Source organism: Protomyctophum bolini (genome assembly GCF_963924005.1).
Source record: "Protomyctophum bolini genome assembly, chromosome: 12".
NCBI lineage: Eukaryota > Metazoa > Chordata > Actinopteri > Myctophiformes > Myctophidae > Protomyctophum > Protomyctophum bolini.
The window spans coordinates 38,588,309-38,607,323 of NC_137873.1; the positions used below are offsets into that span (position 1 = coordinate 38,588,309).

A 19,015-nucleotide genomic window follows, 5' to 3' on the forward strand; every position below is an offset into this window, starting at 1 on the left:
AGAAACAATCTGACGTGGGCAACAACATGCATCCTCTCTATCCCAGCGGTTCCCACACTTTTTCATCATGTCAAGGACCCCCAAATTGACACTCATAGGCCTGCGGATCCCCCATTAGAAAACATATGCCAAGGACCCCCATCATTTGCGGCTCTAGCAGTGATTTTCACCCATTTTCATTTCAAGCGAGCCCCAGTCTGACCTGAATTATAGGACACATTGTCACGATATCTGTCCGTTGTATACTTTTATTATGTTATGTATAGTCATGTCCTATAGTGTTTCCTGTTTTCCCTATAGTTACTGTTTCCTGTGTTGTCTCACCTCCCTGTGATTACTAGTTTTCTCCACCTGTGTCCTGTTAGTCTCCCAGCCTATCCCAGTGTTGATTGTTAGTTCTGTTCACCTGTGTCTTGTTATCCCTGTGTCTACTTAAAAACCCTCAGTTCCTTGTGTTCCCTGCTAGTGTATAGTTTATGTTGTGGTGTGTCCAGCCCATGTATGTCCCGTGTTGGTGAATACATCTTCATTTAAACTTCATCTGCCTGCCTTCATGTGTCGTTCTCCACTTTGGGGTTCTGCACTTCAGTCCAACACCTGTCTCATACCGTGACACACATTACAACAAAGCCACAGAAAAACACAGAACTCTCAAACGGAATTAAAAGCCAAGGTGTACAGGTGGGTCTTATTTTAAAGTCTTGATGGTGGGGGGGGGGGCCAGTTTCACATTAGAAGGGAGCTCATTCAACAGTTTGGGGGCTATGACAGGAAAAGGCTCTGGTCTTTAAACAGGCCTTTTTTGTGACCTGGGGACCCCCTGGAACACTCTCAAGCACCCCTAAAGGGGTCCCCGGACCCCACTTTGGGAACCACTGCTCTATCCAGTAAACCAATTTGTTCTGTCGCTGCATATGGTGTTTGTTCTCTCAGATTGTTTTGGCAGTTTGACCAACGACCACACATTAAAACAAAAGAACATGGTGTCAGAACGGACTCTGAAATGGCAAAACAACTCTGCACAAAAAGTTTGTTCAAAACAAAACACATATACTGTTACATACCCGAGGCAAGAGTGTCTGCGCGCCGAACAGTGTCCATGCATCTTCCTTGAGAAACGAAAAACGTCCTTGTTTGTCATTTTGTTTGTTCACTGGCCCCGTGGGGGGGGGGGGGGGGGGGGTGATGGATGGATGATGGGGGGGGGAGAGTTTAGTCAAAGTGAGCAAAGTGTCAAAATGACGGCTCCAGTTGGCAAGGAGGGATACAAGAGAGGAAAAAACCCCATGCTTCTCACCGCACGCATTGGGGCTTTTTTTAAGACCGAGACCGGCGTCCTATTCCTCAATGTCGTCCAAGCCTGCAGAACTCACCCCCCCGGCCCCCCCTCCCTCCCAGGCCCCCCAGGCAGCGAAAGGCCCCCGTAGGTAGGTGGGAAAAAAACAGGTCCGTGTGGGACAGAAAAGGCAAAAAAATAATAATGCAAAACAGGAAAAACACAAAAGCCTATATGGTCATCTAAGCCGGCAACGACATGGGGATAAGTGTGCTCTCAGCACAGTCAGTCAAGTGTCTGCAGGCTGTATAACAGCAGGCCTGATGTGTGTTTTCTCATGTCAGGGAAGAAGGCAGTGATCGTTGGTGGACATTCAGTATAAGTGCATCAGCCTCTTAATAATCCCCCGCCGGCAGATGTTACGTCCATCTTTTGAGAATGAAAAGAGCAGAGACGTTTCTGATGATCGGCCATGTGTGACTGTGTGTGCGTGCGTGTGTGTGACTGTGTGTGCGTGTGTGTGTGTGCGCGTGTGTGTGTGTGTGTGTGTGTGCGTGTGTGTGTGTGTGTGTGTGTGCGTGCGCACGCGTGCGTGCATGAGTGAATGAACGACCTAAAAAGGCAAGGAGAGGAGAGTTGCTTGCTATAAGGAGCCCGTCTCATCTGAGCATCACCTCACTGGCAGTGGAGGGGGGGGAGGGGGGGGGGGGGGGGAGAGAAAGAAAAAAACCAGCACGGGCCAAATGCGACTGAACGTATAATGGAGGCTGGTGGTGGTATCAGCTGTCACCACCGATCTGGAACTAATTCCCTCCTTGTTTTCCCCTTCAGCTCGCCGGACGCTGACGAGCCAAGTCCAACTTTATTTTTTTGTGTGTTCTTCTTCTTCTTCTATTCTCCTAAATAGGGAAACGACAAGCTTTTCAAAAGAGAGTCCTCCAACAAAAAAAATGGGCTGTGAAACTGACGAAGAGTGAAGTAAGTCCTCCCAAAATGAGACTATATGAAGTCCAACCGAATCTTTTATAGCCCGTCTTTATGGACACATTCGGTTACTTGATACGTCGGTGCGCTGTCTGTCTGCCTCTTGTTAAACCCCCCAGGGGGGGACGGACTTATAACTTATTACCTCTCACTGCGTTTATTAAACTCAACAAACTGGAGAGCGCGCTATATCCTTTGCGGGGAGGGGGGGGGGGAGGAAAAGAGGGGGAGGAAAAGAGGGGGGAGCTGGAGTTGAGAAAAGAGAGAAAACGGTGAATGCTCTTTAATCCCATATAAATGCTCTCTGGAGTGTGCAGAGTGATCCTGTGCCTGTCAGATAAGGTCCACGTCCATGCAGATAAGAACCCTCTCTGCTCGACTCCACTCTCCTCTTCTCTTCTGTTCTGTTCTGTTGGGGCCAGAGTGTGGTACGTGGGACCCAACTCTGGCTTACAACAACAAACAACTATACAGTTGCTCCCCCGAGAGAGAGAGAGGGGCAGAGAGAGAGAGAGAGAGAGAGAGAGAGAGAGAGAGAGAGAGAGAGAGAGAGAGACAGGGGGTGGGGGATGGAGGCAGGGCAGTAGAGAGAGGGAGGGTGGAGCAGGGAGAAAGTCAGTTAGATAGAGAGAGAGAGAGAGAGAGAGAGAGAGAGAGAGAGAGAGAGAGAGAGAGAGGGGGGGGGGGGTGGAGGCAGGGCAGGAGAGAGAGGGAGGGTGGAGCAGGGAGAAAGTCAGATAGAGAGAGAGAGAGAGAGCAACAGAGAGAGAGCAACAGAGAGATAGATAGTGAGAGAGCGCGCGAGAGAGAGAGCACGAGAGAGAGAGAGAGAGAGAGAGAGAGGGGGGATAGATTGGGGATGGAGGCAGTGCAGGAGAAAGGGGGAGGGTGGAGAAGAGAGAGAGAGAGAGAGAGTTGATTTCCAGAGAAGAGAGTGAGATAATAGAGGGAACAAGCCAGTGAAAGAGAGTGTCATGATAAAGTGTCGGAGTGTGAACAGTGATAAGGACAGTGTGGTAACTTCACTTGTGACAGTGCTTTGGCAATGTAAACGTGTGTTTTCTCATGCCAATAAAGCCCTTTGAATTGAATTGAAATTGACAGTGCAGTTGTGTGTGCAGTATAGTATACTGGTGGTAACTCTGTACATAAGGACAGCGTTTCACATATATACGGCAGATTGAAGAAAGCACTATACTCAAAGCACTACTCGACGCGTTGGATTCCATTTTCTAAGGATAGAAGGGTGCCAAACTCAAAGATGCGACGCGTTGTGAGCTTGTAGATCAGCTATTTCCGGGGCGCAACCCAGCACTCTTTAGCTATAGTGGAGATGTAGGCGTTTGTAACGACATGGATTTAGAAACAAATTTGTTCCAACGCAAAATGCTGCATTCCAATTAAGTTCAGGAGACTTTGGAAATAAACGCAACGCTGCTGAATGCTGCCTTCCGGCATGGCGTGGAAAAGGAGTGGCACTTTGCATTTATTTTACCACAGTAAGCCCTGCATTCGTTGGTCTGGAGAGGGCAGTTGTTTTACAGACGGGTAAAAGGGCCGGGGCTGAAGCGGAGCCCCCTTTGATGTCTATGTGCGCACGACGCACGTCCCTGGAAACAGGAGCTGTGCAAGTCTCAGCCAGTCACAAAAATAGCAGACCTACAAGCTCGTAGCCGCGCTACTATGAGCTTGTATCAGCTATTTTTCAATAGCTAAAGTATAACACATAATGCTTAAAGCACCAAAAGGGGTTCCTGCCCAGAATGGCTATAAAAGACATCTTTTTACCCAGCTATGATTTGAAACTATACTAAAATGTAGTGAAGTAAAAGTAGTGAAAACGACATACTCAAGTAAAGTACACATTTCTCAAAATTGTGCATAGGCACAGTACTTAAGTAAATGCACTTAGTTACTTTCCACTACTGATGGCGAGTGCTGGACATGACCGGGGGGGGGGGGGGGGGGGGGGGTCATATGTTGGCCACAAAGTAAACAAACAAGAAAGAAACAAGCGTCTTTTTTTGTTTTTGTATAGAACCAATTATCCAATCAACTTCAAACTCGACACTGGACTCCCTTTGCATCCTCAGCAAGACGTGAAGTTGATCGGAGCGAACCGTTACTGAAATATATGTGGGGGAAAAAACGACCTATACCTACATACATTCTGTTAGACATACACGTGGTACCACAAAAAAGGTGGTACCGCATGGGTACCAGGGGAGTACCACCAGTGACACTGTAAAGTGCACACCACTCTACACACAGCACATACGTTCCTGGAATTTGTATAGCACCGTGACCGACCCAAAACAAAGAAAAATCTTAACTAGGTACAGACTCAGTGAGCACAGTCTCGCGATCGAGAAAGGCCGTCATAGGCAGACCTGTATCCCGAGAGAAGACAGACTAGTATGCACCCACTGCACACTAAACGAAGTGGAAAACCGAGCTACACTTCCTAACCAGATCTGTCCATTGTACCACGACATCAGAGACACATACTTCCCACAGATTTACAACCACACACGGAGATTTTGAAAACATGACCAATGACAAAAAACTCCCATATCTGCTGGGCGAAGTACAACAATGTGCAAACACAGCAGCAAGATTTGTGAGTTGCTGTGATAGGAGAAGGATATCAAATGGAACACAACCACCCTAAAGACTAATCATTGTGTATATTCCTGCACTATACCTGCATCGAGTGATCTTGGTACACAGAAGTTGATCTATTGAAGATTAGATTAGAAGTACATAATTTTTGTTTTGATTGTATTGCTGTATTGTTGTATTGTTCTTTCTGCTTTGGCAATGTAAACGTATGTTTTCTCATGCCAATAAAGCCCTTTGAATTGAATTGAATTGAATTTTATAGATACAGCACTTTTTAGCCAAAATACAACAACATCAGTAGCGGCTCTATAGGTGATGTTGGTTGGAGGGGCTGCCTAAGAAATCTTATGCTACGGGCCAATATACGATAGTATATGCTGATTGATTGATTGATTTATTAACAGTTTGCAGAATTACAGTACAACTCAATACAAAAACATGCTATCCATTGTTCACCCTATACTACAGCATGTTCACAGAATACTGGTCTCTACAGCAACAACAGCATCAGCATCACATTCCACAACAACCCAGTACCCATGCAGTGCTACTCAGAAAGTCTATTACACTATGCTACCCAACTAGTTCAACCTGCAGCAATAGCATCATATTCCAGATATCAAAGTACAGCAATGACACTACTACAGGCCTATACTTTGTTACAGCAAATGCTCCACAACAACAGAAGTGCATGTTCACAACAAACACTCCACTGAACATTGTTTGTATTTTTATGTACGTACAGAATAACAGATAGCTGCTCTTATACTGTCATTAATAATAACAGTACACATGCACGCACGCATGCACGCACGCACACACACGCACGCGTTGCGCGCGCGCGCGTCGGTGCCGTTTCGAAACAAGCAACTTGCAAGGCACACACATGCACGCTCGTGTGCACGCACACGGCTCCGAAACAACACTAACAGCCAACACCAGATGATTAAACCAGCCATTATGTTTCTTAACTTTGATGAATGAAGCAGACCACTCCTTTCTCATTTTCTTACCTTTCTGTGGGTCCGGTGTGCCGGTCAGCTGTCTGCCCCAAGCAAGAATTTCAAACTCACAAAACGTATTCTTCGTATCCTTTCCTTTTGTTATATGATCCAAAATGGACGATATGCTCCCAGTCGCTTAACTTCATTTTCCCCTCCACGGACACGGGACAAAACGGATTATAAAGTAAATAATAAACTTATTTCATTTAAAATACTTCCACCCACCCGCCATTCTTTCAGTTTTCATAAACAACCACACACGAGCAGGTGCTGTGATTGGTAAAAGCCAATGACCTCACGGTCTGAGGCGGGCATTAGGGCTGAGCACAGCCCTCTATTGGCTCTGGGGCTGACTCGGCTGAGAGATTTTAGCCCCAATGACAAGAAAACCAAGCAGGCGTGTCTTGGCAGCTGTCAATCATTCAACGCAATGAAAGCCAATGGAAGCATTTTGGGCTGTAAAAAATCAGCCCATTTTGACCTATTTTGTGTTTTTCTTGTATCTATTTGATGCTGTTACTGCTTTAGATTATACCAGAATATAAAAGTATCTATTCTAAAACATTTTAATAATAATTTCTCATCTTTACTCCATAGCCCCCCTTGCCCATACATACGTATTTTCTCTACCTCTCCTAAATATTAGGGCATAACATTTTTATCACTGGAAACAAAAATCCTTGGCTATTTATTTTTGATAATGTTTTGTCGAAAGCATTTCCCTGCCTCTGCATCCCTGTCACTGACCTCAAGTGCTCACAATGCACGTGCTGTAGCAGCCTCTAGTGGACAATAAAGAGTATTGCAATTTTGTTTTTCCAAGCATTAAAGCTCTCTTTCGACAGGATTAATATCACTGGGACACCTTACCAGTGTTGATTTCGTCAACTATAAAACTAAGATGAAACTGACGAAAACGAAATGGAAACTACATGAAAACTCAGCTATGATGACTAAAACTAAGACTAAATATATTGACAATTTCGTCAACAAATAAAAACTAGACTAAAATGTTAGGAAGGACTATAGTTGACAAGAGATCCAGTATAAGTCATTTTACACTTAATGTTTGCATGCTGAACTAAGACTAAATATACTGACAATTTCGTCAAGTCGTTTTACAGTTGGTTGCATGGTGAAAATAGCAAGCTTGTAGATCTGCTATTTTCAGCATGCAACCGAGTGTAAAATGACTGACGAAATTGTCAGTATATTTAATCTTTAGTCATCATAGCTTAGTTTTCACTCAGTTTTCGTCAGTGGAAAAAGGCAGTCGACGAACGGTTTTCTTCGTCTTAGTTTTAATCGACGAAATAAACATTGGACGCAACCCCGAATTACACCAAGAGCTAAAGCACCTGCCTAAACAGTCCTGAACTAATATTTGTTATTTTCATTCCACCGACCACAGCGAGAAATGGAGTGGTTTTGTCAACAGCACTATAGCTTACATTCCAGGTAGAGTTTGAGAATAGAATATAGATTCTAAAATTGAAAGACATGTTGGACAAAATAGCTGATACTACCGGTATATATATATATATATACACAAACCTATTTTTTCCTATGATTTTCACCCCAGTGTCAATTATCTAATGTAACCCTGGGCTCTATACACTCCCTCCGCCAACCTGGGGAGAGCAACGGACTGACCTCAGGCTTCTTTAACTTGCCAGACAAGGCCCATAATGTTTGTTTATTTGCATTAGGGTGATGTTTTCTCATTCTGCTTACTGTAACAGATCTGAGCAAACCTATACGGTCTCTACTGTATACATATACAATATTCAAATGGAAATTAACATGTTTGCCAGGCTGCCAGCTAAACGAAACCGATTTCAATCAAGCTAAGCTTTTACAGCTGCCCTCCAGTGACCCCCCCATTAAAACGCCTCGCGAAAATGACACTCCAGTCAAACATTGACTTGGCCGATTCAAGTCAAGTGAGGCGATAACACGCCCGTGCCTGTGTGTGTGTGTGTGTGTGTGTGTGTGTGTGTGTGTGTGTGTGTGTGTGTGTGTGTGTGTGTGTGTGTGTGTGTGTGTGTGTGTGTGTGTGTGTGAGTGAGTGAGTGGGTCAGGCTATTATCGACCGCTTGTGTGTTTGCTTCTAAGAGACAAAAGAAACATTGCACAAAAAAAGGCCGATGAGGCATAATTAAACAACACAGACTTCCAAAACTCACATTCAGAGCAAGTAAATGAAACAAATAAACTGTTATATTGTTTGTCGATAAAATTTTGGACAATACTGTGTGTTTCTATAGTGACTGTCGAGTATGATTTATTTGTATACACTCACGTCCTCCGGACATGTTTGCTTCTACATTACACTGATCTAGGTGTCATCGTACCTCGCATTGCTGTGCCGCGGATTTGAAATGCCCGGTTAATTTTCCTTCATTTTAGTTATACTTATAGTCACCGTCATCATTGTTCGACCGCGGTCGAGATCATGGATTTCACAATGCCACGCCAGACTTTCCGGTCCTTCACTGTCATCCCCAGTGGCAGTTCCTGCTTACTGATGCATGTGTCCCTACTAGTGATGACATCAGGGAGCGACAGTTTTCTATACCTCTGGTCTGCTTTGAGGCAGGACTCCAGAGAAGAAGGGAGGATATATATAACCTCATTGTCAGCTCTGTAGCAGTGGCCGGCAAACTGTGTTCTCTTCTGGATCGGACTAGTGAGGAAACACGGGGAAGGTTGCCGTATATTAGATTAGTCGATGTTAGTGGCTCTTCCAAGACAGATTCTGCACTCTACTTACTTACTTACTTACTTACTTACTTACTTAGTATAGTAAATCAAAATGTGTAGGGGCCTACTAAATAAAAAAGTAGTCCTAGTTGTAAATAGACATTGCCTGACTGTTATTTTCTCTTATTTACATGCTCTGAGGTTGAAGTGAGGCCTTTTGCCCTTTGGAAGGCCTTTATATAGAGACGGACCATAAAGGAATGCTGGGAAACATGGTGGGGATATAATATAATATACGTGGCAGCTCGCCAGCTCAAAATCCCAACGATTGCGCCATCTATATGAGCACCACATTTAACCCATTTAGGGTGATTCTACAACATGTCTTCTAAATGGTGACAGTTTTCTGAAAAAAACTCTATTTCTGTATGTCAGTGGTTCTCAAATATTCTCATGTCAAGGACCCCCGAAAATATACGTATGCTGTTCCAGGGACCCCCCTACCCGCCCCCAGAAGCTAACGAAACTGCACACAGACTCAATCAGACTCCCTGCAGTGGCAGTCAGAATGTGTTGATTTTGACAGCACATTTTACTTTTAGTTTTAGTCATAGGACTATTGTCACGGGGCAACCCGTGCTATATATATATACACACACACACACACACACACACACACACACACACACACATAAAACCGCTTTCTATAACATGCAAGGACTAATGTTTTAAACTGGTGTATTGAAAATTGTTCACCGATTCTTTTCTTTGTCTCTCCTGCACTGCTGGTGGCATTTCCCTTGATTTAGGAAGGGGCCAAGTGCTGTGCAGGAGAGGGGTGTTTCTTATGCTGTCTTATTATTGTCTGAGTTTACATGCTGATTTATAGTTGTTTAATTGTAACGCATTATTGAGAATGTTTAGGTTACTTGTATTCAAGGTGTTATTTATGGAAGTATTTATATTGAAAGTATTTATTGAGAAGAAATGGTGCTAATTGATTCTGTGTCCTGTGGTAGGATCCACTCCTATGGGCCAGACTAGTCAGTTGGATGTGGACATTGTTGACACCAATAACATCCCTGAGGGAGAGCTACAGGGCCTTGTGTGATCAAGGTATACAGCCTGAAGAGAGCTCTCATCCTGGTTGGATTTTGTTAAGGAGTGTTGCCCAAGTATTTCTTTATCTTTTGGTGATTTCTTTATTTTGTTGCCTGTAATCTAGTTTGTTATTGAGGATTATTGCACTGAACAAGTGTCTGGATTTTGGTGGAGGAGTTTTGGGGAACACTGCATTACTGACTGTGTTCAGGAATCGTAAGATTCCTCATTAAGAAATGTGTATGCTATCGACCTTTGACCTTTTATAATTAGGTGTCAACCTCTGACCTCTTTGTTATCAATCTTTGACCTCTTTGTATCATCATAAAGAAATGTTTGGGCCAATAACCTGTTGACCTTTAAGTATGTGTGCAGATTGCATATCGCCTTCTGTCTGAGTTGGGGTTTCGGCCTGCCCTGCTCATATGCTGGTTTGAGTTGGCTTTTGGGGCCTGCCCTGCTCATATGCTGGTTTGAGTTGGCTTCTGGGGCCTGCTCTGCTCATATGCTGGTTTGAGTTGGCTTTTGGGGCCTGCTCTGCTCATATGCTGGTCGTCAGCAGAAAATACCTTTTCTGCTGACGAGAGGGTTTGTAGGAGCAGGGTAGAAGATGTATGAAACTCCATTGGTCTATAGACTAGAGTATATATGAATAGAGAAGACACCCGAGTTCTCCTCCCATCCACTTGCATTAAGTTGCCCAAAACACATGGACACGCTGCCGTTGACTATCATTGTGCCGTTTGTGCGCGTTCACGTATGAAACATTCGTTCACGTTTCATGGCCCCAAACACATGAACGTGCGCAATGATAGTCAACGGACCAGCGCCGGCTCGAGCTGCAATACCAATTTTTTGGCCACTATGTCCATGTCGCCTCAGGGTTTCCTCCGGGTGCCGTCTCTATTCATATATACTCTAAGGTCTATATGTTCCTGTGAGTGGAAAAAAAGAGGCATAAATCACGGTAGACACCGTAGAAAAAAACCCAAACTCAACAGTATATATAATTATATATACACCGATCTCCAGAGGATGTTCTTTCTCTTCTTCCCCCTCTGCGCCAGACTATACCAGTTTGTTTAATCCATTAAGACCTGATCGGGTCAAAATTTATAAAAACAATCTTCTAATTAATGACAGTTCTCTGAAAGACCCGTTACTGTATCCGTGTGGTGCTCAAACTATTGCATGTTTTGTGGGTTTATTTTGACGTCAGGCCTAAATGGGTTAACCCACTTAGTTAGGACAGGGAAACGCATCCATTTCAACCATTATTTAAAACTTTTATAGCTGTTGAAAAATGGCAGAACCTAACCTTAACCCATGTCTAACCAAGGACTATAGTCTAAACTAAGTATGCACCCCCCAGATCTACAAGCTCGTAGCTTGTAGATCTGCGAAATAAACCCTCAAAACTTTGATTTGGCCGCGACCCCAAACTGAAAATATGTCCTTTCAGGGACCTCCCAAGGCTCCCATAGAAGCAAAGATACGAGTTAAAAAAAGTTCGCTCTGAAAGAATATATATATGTCAAAGATGTGCGCCACATTTTCACAATCTTTCAATGAATAGCAGATCCACAAGCTTGTAAATTTGCTATTTGCTATTTTTCACAGCTATAAAAGTTTAAAAATAATGGCTTAAAAAGTGGTTAAAAGCGGCACGGATGCGTTTCCCGTCCTAAGTGGGTTATTTCATCTTATTTTGCCAGCCATCCTTAAGCTATAACTCACTTCAAGCCGTTTATTCCTTGCTTCTGACGTCTGGACACACACACACACACACACACACACACACACTGTACAGTACTGTATCCACTCAGGGGACACGGCTATGCTTCTCCTCCAGGACAGGATCCCGCCGTAGGCTGTGTAATATTAACCTATTTTGTGCGGGAACCCCCTTTTGGTGTTTTAAGCATTATGTTGTACTTTAGCTGTTGAAAAATAGCAGATCTATACAAGCTGACCTAGCAGACCTATACAAGCTGACCTAGCAGACCTATACAAGCTCATAGCGTGGCACCGAGTGCCGCGCTATGAGCTTGTATAGGTTGAAAATGTGCCTGAAATCTCTGAATATATATTCTTTCAGAGTGAACGTTGTTAACTCAAATCTTTGCTTCTGCAGGGGGTCCCTGGAACAACATGTTTTCAGATGGAGGTCTGCGGCCAATTACAATTTTGGGGGGTCCTTGACATGAAAACGTTTGAGAACCACTGACACATAGAAACATGGGTTTTTCAGATAACTGTCAAGTCATTTTGTAGAATCGTCCTCAGGTCTAAATGGGTTAAATCGTACAAAACGCTGAAGTGTCCATGTTCTACCTCAAGTGTGTGATGAGGGGGCATGGGTTCCCCCCTCTGCTCCTCCGATCCCCCCCTCCCCACCCCCCCCCCCCCCCCCCCCCCTAATATTTAGATTTTCAGCCGACACGGTCTGACGTTAATGACAAATAGATTGGCTGGAAAGATACTAGCTAAACCCTTAGAAACGGAATGTTTCCACCATGTCGCCAGGTTTACAGGGCCGTGCGTCTGCGAGCCAGCGGCCATTAACGCATCCAGACCTGAGGACGGTTCTACAAATGTCTTGACAGTTTCCTGAAAAAGCCATGTTTCTATGTCAGTCGTTCTCAAACTTTTCATGTCAAGGACCCGCAAAAATGTGTTATGTAATTGGCTTCCAACCCCCATCTCAAAATATGTTGTTCCAGGGACCCCCATCTCAAAATATGTTGTTCCAGGGACCCCCCAGAAGCAAAGATTTGAGTTTAAAATGTTCACTCTGAAAGAATATATACAGTACATATTCAAGGATTTGCGACACATTTTCACGATAAAAAATAGCATATCTACAAGCTCGTAGCGTGGCACTCGGTGCCACGCTATGAGCTCGGATATGCTGAGATCGGATCGGATCGGATCGGAGATCGGATATGCTATGCAAAATGTCTGCTACAAAAAAAACACATGTTTCTATATTATGATCATTGGTGCTCAATCTAGTTCAAGGACTCCAAAAATGATATATTTGGCCGCTGACCGGACACCCATCTGAAAAAAGGTTTGTACCAGCACAGATTTGAGCACAGAGTTGAGTTAAAGAAAACTTTCGCCGTGAAAGAATATATATATTCAAAGATTTTGCGGCCCACATTTTCGAAGATTTTTCCAAATAAATAGCTAGATCTACAAGCTCGTAGCGCGGCACTCTGTGCCTCGCTATACGAGCTTGCAGATCCGCTAGTTTTAAAACTAGCTAATAGTTAAAAAAAAAAAAAAAAAAACAGTAAAATAAGCAGTTAAAACGCTATAAAGCGACACAGACGCGTTCCGTCATGAATGGCTTAAACGTCAGGGTCGAAATGATCCTCCCTCGCTCTGAGTTTATAGGGGTTGAATGGACATGTAAACACTTTTTGGAGTTGGCTACGGCCCCTTTGGCTCCTCAGTGGATGTTTAACCCGTTTCGGGCGGGAACCCCTGTTGGCGTTTTAAGCACTATTTTATACTTTAGCCGTTGAAAAATAGCAGACCTATACAAGCTCGTAGCGCGGCACTCGTTTGTAGGTCTGCTATTTTTTTTAAACCCCCGTGAAAGTGTGGCGCAAACCTTTGAATATATATATTCTTTCAGAGCGTTTTTGTTTTAAACTCAAATCTTTGCTTCCTGCAGGGAACAACATATTTTCAGATGGGGGGGGGGGGGGGGGGTCGGCGGGCAATTATTTGAGGGTCCTTGACATGAAAATGTTTGAGCACCACTGACATAGAAACATAGGGTTTTTCATTAAACTGTTTAGAATTTAGAAGGCGTTTGTAGAATCGTCCTCAGGTCTAAATGGGTTAATATACTGCTTTATTGAACGGAGCCCGGGCTCCTCAGTGGATGTTTAATATACTGCTTTATTGAACGGAGCCCGGGCTCCTCAGTGGATGTTTAATATACTGCTTTATTGAACGGAGCCCGGGCTCCTCAGTGGATGTTTAATAAACTGCTTTATTGCCAGCGAAATGTAAAAACAAGAGTTTTTGTCTTGTTTTTTTTTTTCCTGGCAGAAGCTTGGGTTTCCCCTCAGACACTTGCTAATATTTACTATGGGGTGAATATTATAGCAATCTAACTACAATCAATCAATAGCAGTCAGTAGGGATATTTCATTGCAGACGGTAATTCGCAGTTTCTTGTTTTGTTTGTCTCTGCGTGCGTGCGTGCGTGCGCGAGATAGAGAGCGACACCCACAAATGAGCCAGAAACCATGTAAATGTGCTTGACATTATGTGACCCCCCCCCCCCGCCCATTTCTTTGATGAACAAACAAATCTGTTGATCAAATACGACCGTTTATATTCTTCCCTCTCCCAGGCAATTAAGGTCAAGCATTCTTTCTCGTCTCTCTCTTGTCTCTCTCTCTCTCTCTCTCTCTCTCTCTCTCTCCACACATTATAACACGGGTCAATATTTGATTATCAGGGACTAGGAATGGCTGGGGGGATGATGATGACGCCATGAGGGCAGCCATAAAAGCGATACTATCAACAGGTTAACGTTAACCCGTGGTGGCTGTCTGTCTGTCTCCGACAGGCCTCTCATGGCATATAGCAGCTGTTCTCTCGGCAAACAAAAGTGCAGCGCTGCCTCTCTACACGAACTATAGGCGATATGATTATAGAATATACAATCCTGCACTTGATTTTGTCGACTATAATACCACGACGGTTTTCTTTTGGTCGACTACCTTTTTTCACCGACAAAGACTAAATGGAAACTAAATGAAAATTAAGCTATGATGACTATAAAACTAAGACTACGTATATTGACAATGTCCTCAACAAATAAAACTAGACTAAAAATGTTAGGAAAGGGACTAGTGGACAAGAGATCCAGTATAAGTCATTTTACACTTGGTTGCATGCTGAAAATTGACGATCTACAAATCAACACTGCCTGCACTTTCTGACATATGAAACATCTGAATGCATATTTGAACTGATGCTGACTTTCATCACTTAAAACCATATCATTCTCCCTCTGTTTCTCCACTATGCTCGTTTATGCATGCACCACATAATATTATGTAAACTCTTAATTTCCATTTCCCAGCCATTCAGTTAATAATTTGGGGACCCCCCCCCAAAAAATAATTTGGCGACTAGACCTGTCGTCCATCGGCTTACGTACTTGAGAACGATGCAACTTGAGAACCTAATAATACCCGTTGTCAACTTGTCATAGCGCCCGTTTTAACTGTCTGTCTGTCTGTGTCCCACATGGAGATCTCTGTATCTGTCTGTCTGTCTGCCTGTCTGTGTCCCACATGGAGATCTCTGTATCTGTCTGTCTGTGTCCCACATGGAGATCTCTGTATCTGTCTGTCTGTCTGTCTGTGTCCCACATGGAGATCTCTGTATCTGTCTGTCTGCCTAGTGTCTGAAGAGTGCAAACTGACTGTGAAAAGTGGAGTGGTTTAAGTAATCAATTTGCAGGTTTGGGGTTGCCATAGCAATCAATTGGCTGAGGCAAAAGGCTGGAAGTTGCACAGGTGAGGGGACTTTGGCTCATTAGGCCCACTGGCAGAGCCTGATCGACCCCAGAGCCTTTTGTGGTGGTTCTGGAGAACCGCGGGGGTGTGGAACGCGTGAGTTGGATTTGAAGTCGGTGGGGCAAACGGTTCTCGGGTTATGTGCATTTCAACCACACACACACACACGCACACACACACACACACACACACACACGCACATGTACACACACGCACACACGCACGCGCACACGCACGCAGACAGAGACGTGGCACATTTATAGAAGGATGTAGGTGGGGAGGGTTTGTGTGTGTATAGTACATACGTATGTGTAAACAACATTATACTTCATTGTACGTCAAAGTAGCAAGAAAATTGAACTGCAAGGTCACAATGTGTCGCATTGTGAGCTTCTATCTGCTATACAGTATCTGCTATTGTTTGCCTACAAATACTTTGGGGGGGGGGGTGCAGTGCACTGCACTGCACTGTAACTGTACTGCACTGCACTGTACTGTACTGTACTGTCACACCTGAAGTCACCATATATACAGTTAATATGTGCGTGTGTTTGTGTGTGTGTGTTAGGTTGCGCACAGGAAAAACAACCATGCTGTTTTCGTGCTCAGAGCACCCAGCCACCCACCCACACACACACACACACACACACACACACACACACACACACACACACACACACACACACACACACACACACACACACACACACACACACACACACACACACACACACACACACACACACACACACACACACACACACACACACACACACACACACACACACACACACACCACACACACACACACACACAGTCACTAGTGGTTGAACCACTTAAAAAGCAACGTGTTGATGATCATTGACAGGCTGAGAGTGTGACACTGTGGTGGTCTGGAAAAAAAAGTAAAAAAGAAAGAAAGGCCTGTATCTGTTCTGACTGACAGATAAAAGTGGTTCCCTGATAAAGTTGGTGGAAAAAGAACTAACTGCTGATCAACTCATATATATACAGGCAGGATGCCACAGAGCTCTGTGTACACACAGAGATGCAGGTGTCTTATGGAGGTCAACAAACCATTGGAAACATTATTATAGTGCCATGAGACATGCAGTATATGTACGTATATATCAGTAGGATCCTGTGTTCTCTACTGTACTCTGGCAGCATTTTCCTACTATAAAAAAAATCACACCCGTGTGAACCGAGTGGTGCAACTCCCCTCTCTCCCCCCCCCCCCCCTCTCTCACTCTCTCTCATTAGCAGGAAACAGTGCAGCACTGTCTCTCTCTCTCTCTCTGTGTTTCTGGCAACAGCGCCCCTACTGGTACTCATTATACTGGTGCTCATTAATGAACACATAGGGTGAACACATAGGTGAACACGGACATTGCTGTTCCTTGGAGTACTCAATAAACAATTCAGGAAGAAAATAGACTTAAATCAAATCACACACCATGCAGAGAATCTTGGAAAGCCAGTAGATGGCGCCACCTCGTGTTCAAATGACCCATTTAGACCAGAGGTCGATTCTACAAAATGTCTTCTAAATTCTATATCAGTTTTCCGGGGGAGAAAAAAAAACGTATGTTTCTGTCAGTATGCTCAAACCTTTTCATGTCAAGGAGCGGCCCAACCTAAGCACTGGAGACTGGCAGGTTTAATGCCACCCCTGAAGATGAGAGATATTGTCTGTTCTGTGATCTAGATGAAATTGAAAACGAAGTTCACTTTCTGTTTTACTGCTCTAAATACGATGACTTAAGGGATATTTTGGTTAATAAGATGTCTTCTATATGTGGGGATTTCCTAGATTTAAATGACTATGTAAAAATGGAGATATGTTTTGCCAAAGGCACCTTCGTTGTAGCAGATTTTATTTGTCAAGCTTGGGAAAGAAGACAGAGTACTCTGTATACATCCGAGGTGTAATATAATGAATTGTGTAATGTAAACATGCTGTAAAAATGCATAAATTATGTATTGTAAAACATGATGTAATTGCAAATGTGAAATGGTGTCTTATAAACCCATGAGGGTCATGGGCACAAGGTGTGCATGACACGAAAATAAATAAACAATCAATCAATCAATCAATCAATGTATTTAGCTGCCTATATACGAGCTTGTAGATCTGCTATTTTTCAACAGCTTAAAGTTAAAAAATAATGGTTAACCCATTCTGACCGGGCACCCATTTTGGTGTTAGCATCATGTTATGCTTTACCTATTGAAAAATAGCAGATCTACAAGCTCATATCGCGCCACCGAGTGGCGCGCTAAGAGCTTGTAGGTCTGCTATTTTTGAAAAATTCGAAGAACGACTGACATTTTTTAGAATCTGATCTCAGGTCAGAATGGGTTAATCAGACCCAGTGTGTGTCCAGTGGAAACCTCGTATGAATCTGATCTCAGGTCAGAATGGGTTAAAAGGAATGAAAGCTAAAGCCACACAGATGTGTTCCCTGCATACTAAACGGGTTAAAGGGATTGTGTGACGTGAAACAAAAAAAGAAAGTCTTGGTCATTTTGTTTAGGTTTTCTGAGCTCAATTATTGCACACCAAAAAACCTGAACTTTTAACATTCAGTATAGATTTTCTGCGGTGTGGGTTTTCTTTCTGGCTCAAACAAGTGCTCTGATTTTCCTGCCGTTTGTGATGTCACAGCCTGCAGTGCAAATCCCATGTACTGTATGTCAATGGGATTTGCCAGCAGATGTCACCGTTTTCACTGCTTCGCCTGTTTTCATTGCAGCTCAAAAGGCTTCAGAACCCCAGAGAAAACTCAAGACCAGTTCAACGCTTTTTTTTTTTCAGTTTAATTGAGGTCATACAACTTAAAAGAAAAACCTATTTTTTTTTAAATACATTTAAAGTAATGTCATGAAACCTTTAAAAAAATCACACCCGTGTGAACTGAGTGGTGCAACTCCTCCCCCCCCCCCCTCTTCTCTCTCTCTCTCATTAGCAGTATAGTCATACTCGTGCTCACAGTAACATAGGTGCATGGGTGGGTTAACGTCACGGACATTGCTGTTCCTTGGAGTGGTTATGCACCACTCAAAAATAGCAGATACCGTAACAGCTGGCTAGTACAGGCCAGGGAAAGATACAACAAGCTGAATGGCTTTTCCGTCCTGGACTCGGATTGCTTGCTTGCTCGTCGCCCCTCCCCCCCACCCCCCCCCCCCCCCCCCCCTCCTCAGGCAAATTCACACAGCACAGATTTAGAAGCGTTCCTGAGAGCACAGCTGATTTTATTTTAGCAGGGGGGGAGGAGGAGGGGGAGGGGGAGGACACCATGTCCCATGTTAACCTGGCAGTGGGCTGAGGGTCTTGTGCTCAGGAGTCTAACAACAACAGAGGCTTTGAGGAGGGGGGGGGGACGGGGGGGGGGGGGGGGGGGGGAAACGCAACACATTTATGATTATTATGACCCCGGAGGCCGACAGTTTAGTTAGCAAAGATTGCTATCTCTCAATAACAATGACTTGCTTTCAAACTTCAAAAAGACACCAGCAGCGGCACTATCTATCTAAAAGTCATTGTCAGCGGGAGAATATAATAGAAGGGTGGTCTTTACTTGCGCAAGCAGAGTACTAGTTTCGCCCGGGACTCGTATGCACCGTCCCAGCATTTTCGATGCGTATGCATGCCGTCCCAGCAAATTACGTAATGACTACTTGTGCCTGATACGGCACTGCAGTGGTGCCAGATTACATACATGTATACATATGGAGCATTACCTTTAATCCTCCCGACACTAAAACAT

The 19,015-nt window shown here is 44.0% G+C and overlaps 1 protein-coding gene across 3 annotated transcripts in view; it reads right to left on the reverse strand.

Annotated features, from left to right (window-relative positions):
* pde4ca (phosphodiesterase 4C, cAMP-specific a) overlaps positions 1–19,015 on the reverse strand; it is a 121,495-nt gene that overhangs the window by 83,005 nt on the left and 19,475 nt on the right. Inside the window, exon 1 of one of the 3 annotated variants that reach the window (XM_080778219.1) lies at positions 1,065–1,162. The exons of the other annotated variants lie outside the window; for them this stretch is intronic. Coding sequence (XP_080634345.1) covers positions 1,065–1,141 — 77 coding nt within the window. The 5' untranslated portion in view covers positions 1,142–1,162. Of the gene's footprint in view, positions 1–1,064; positions 1,163–19,015 lie in introns of those variants that run through there. 3 annotated transcript variants of the gene reach the window in all.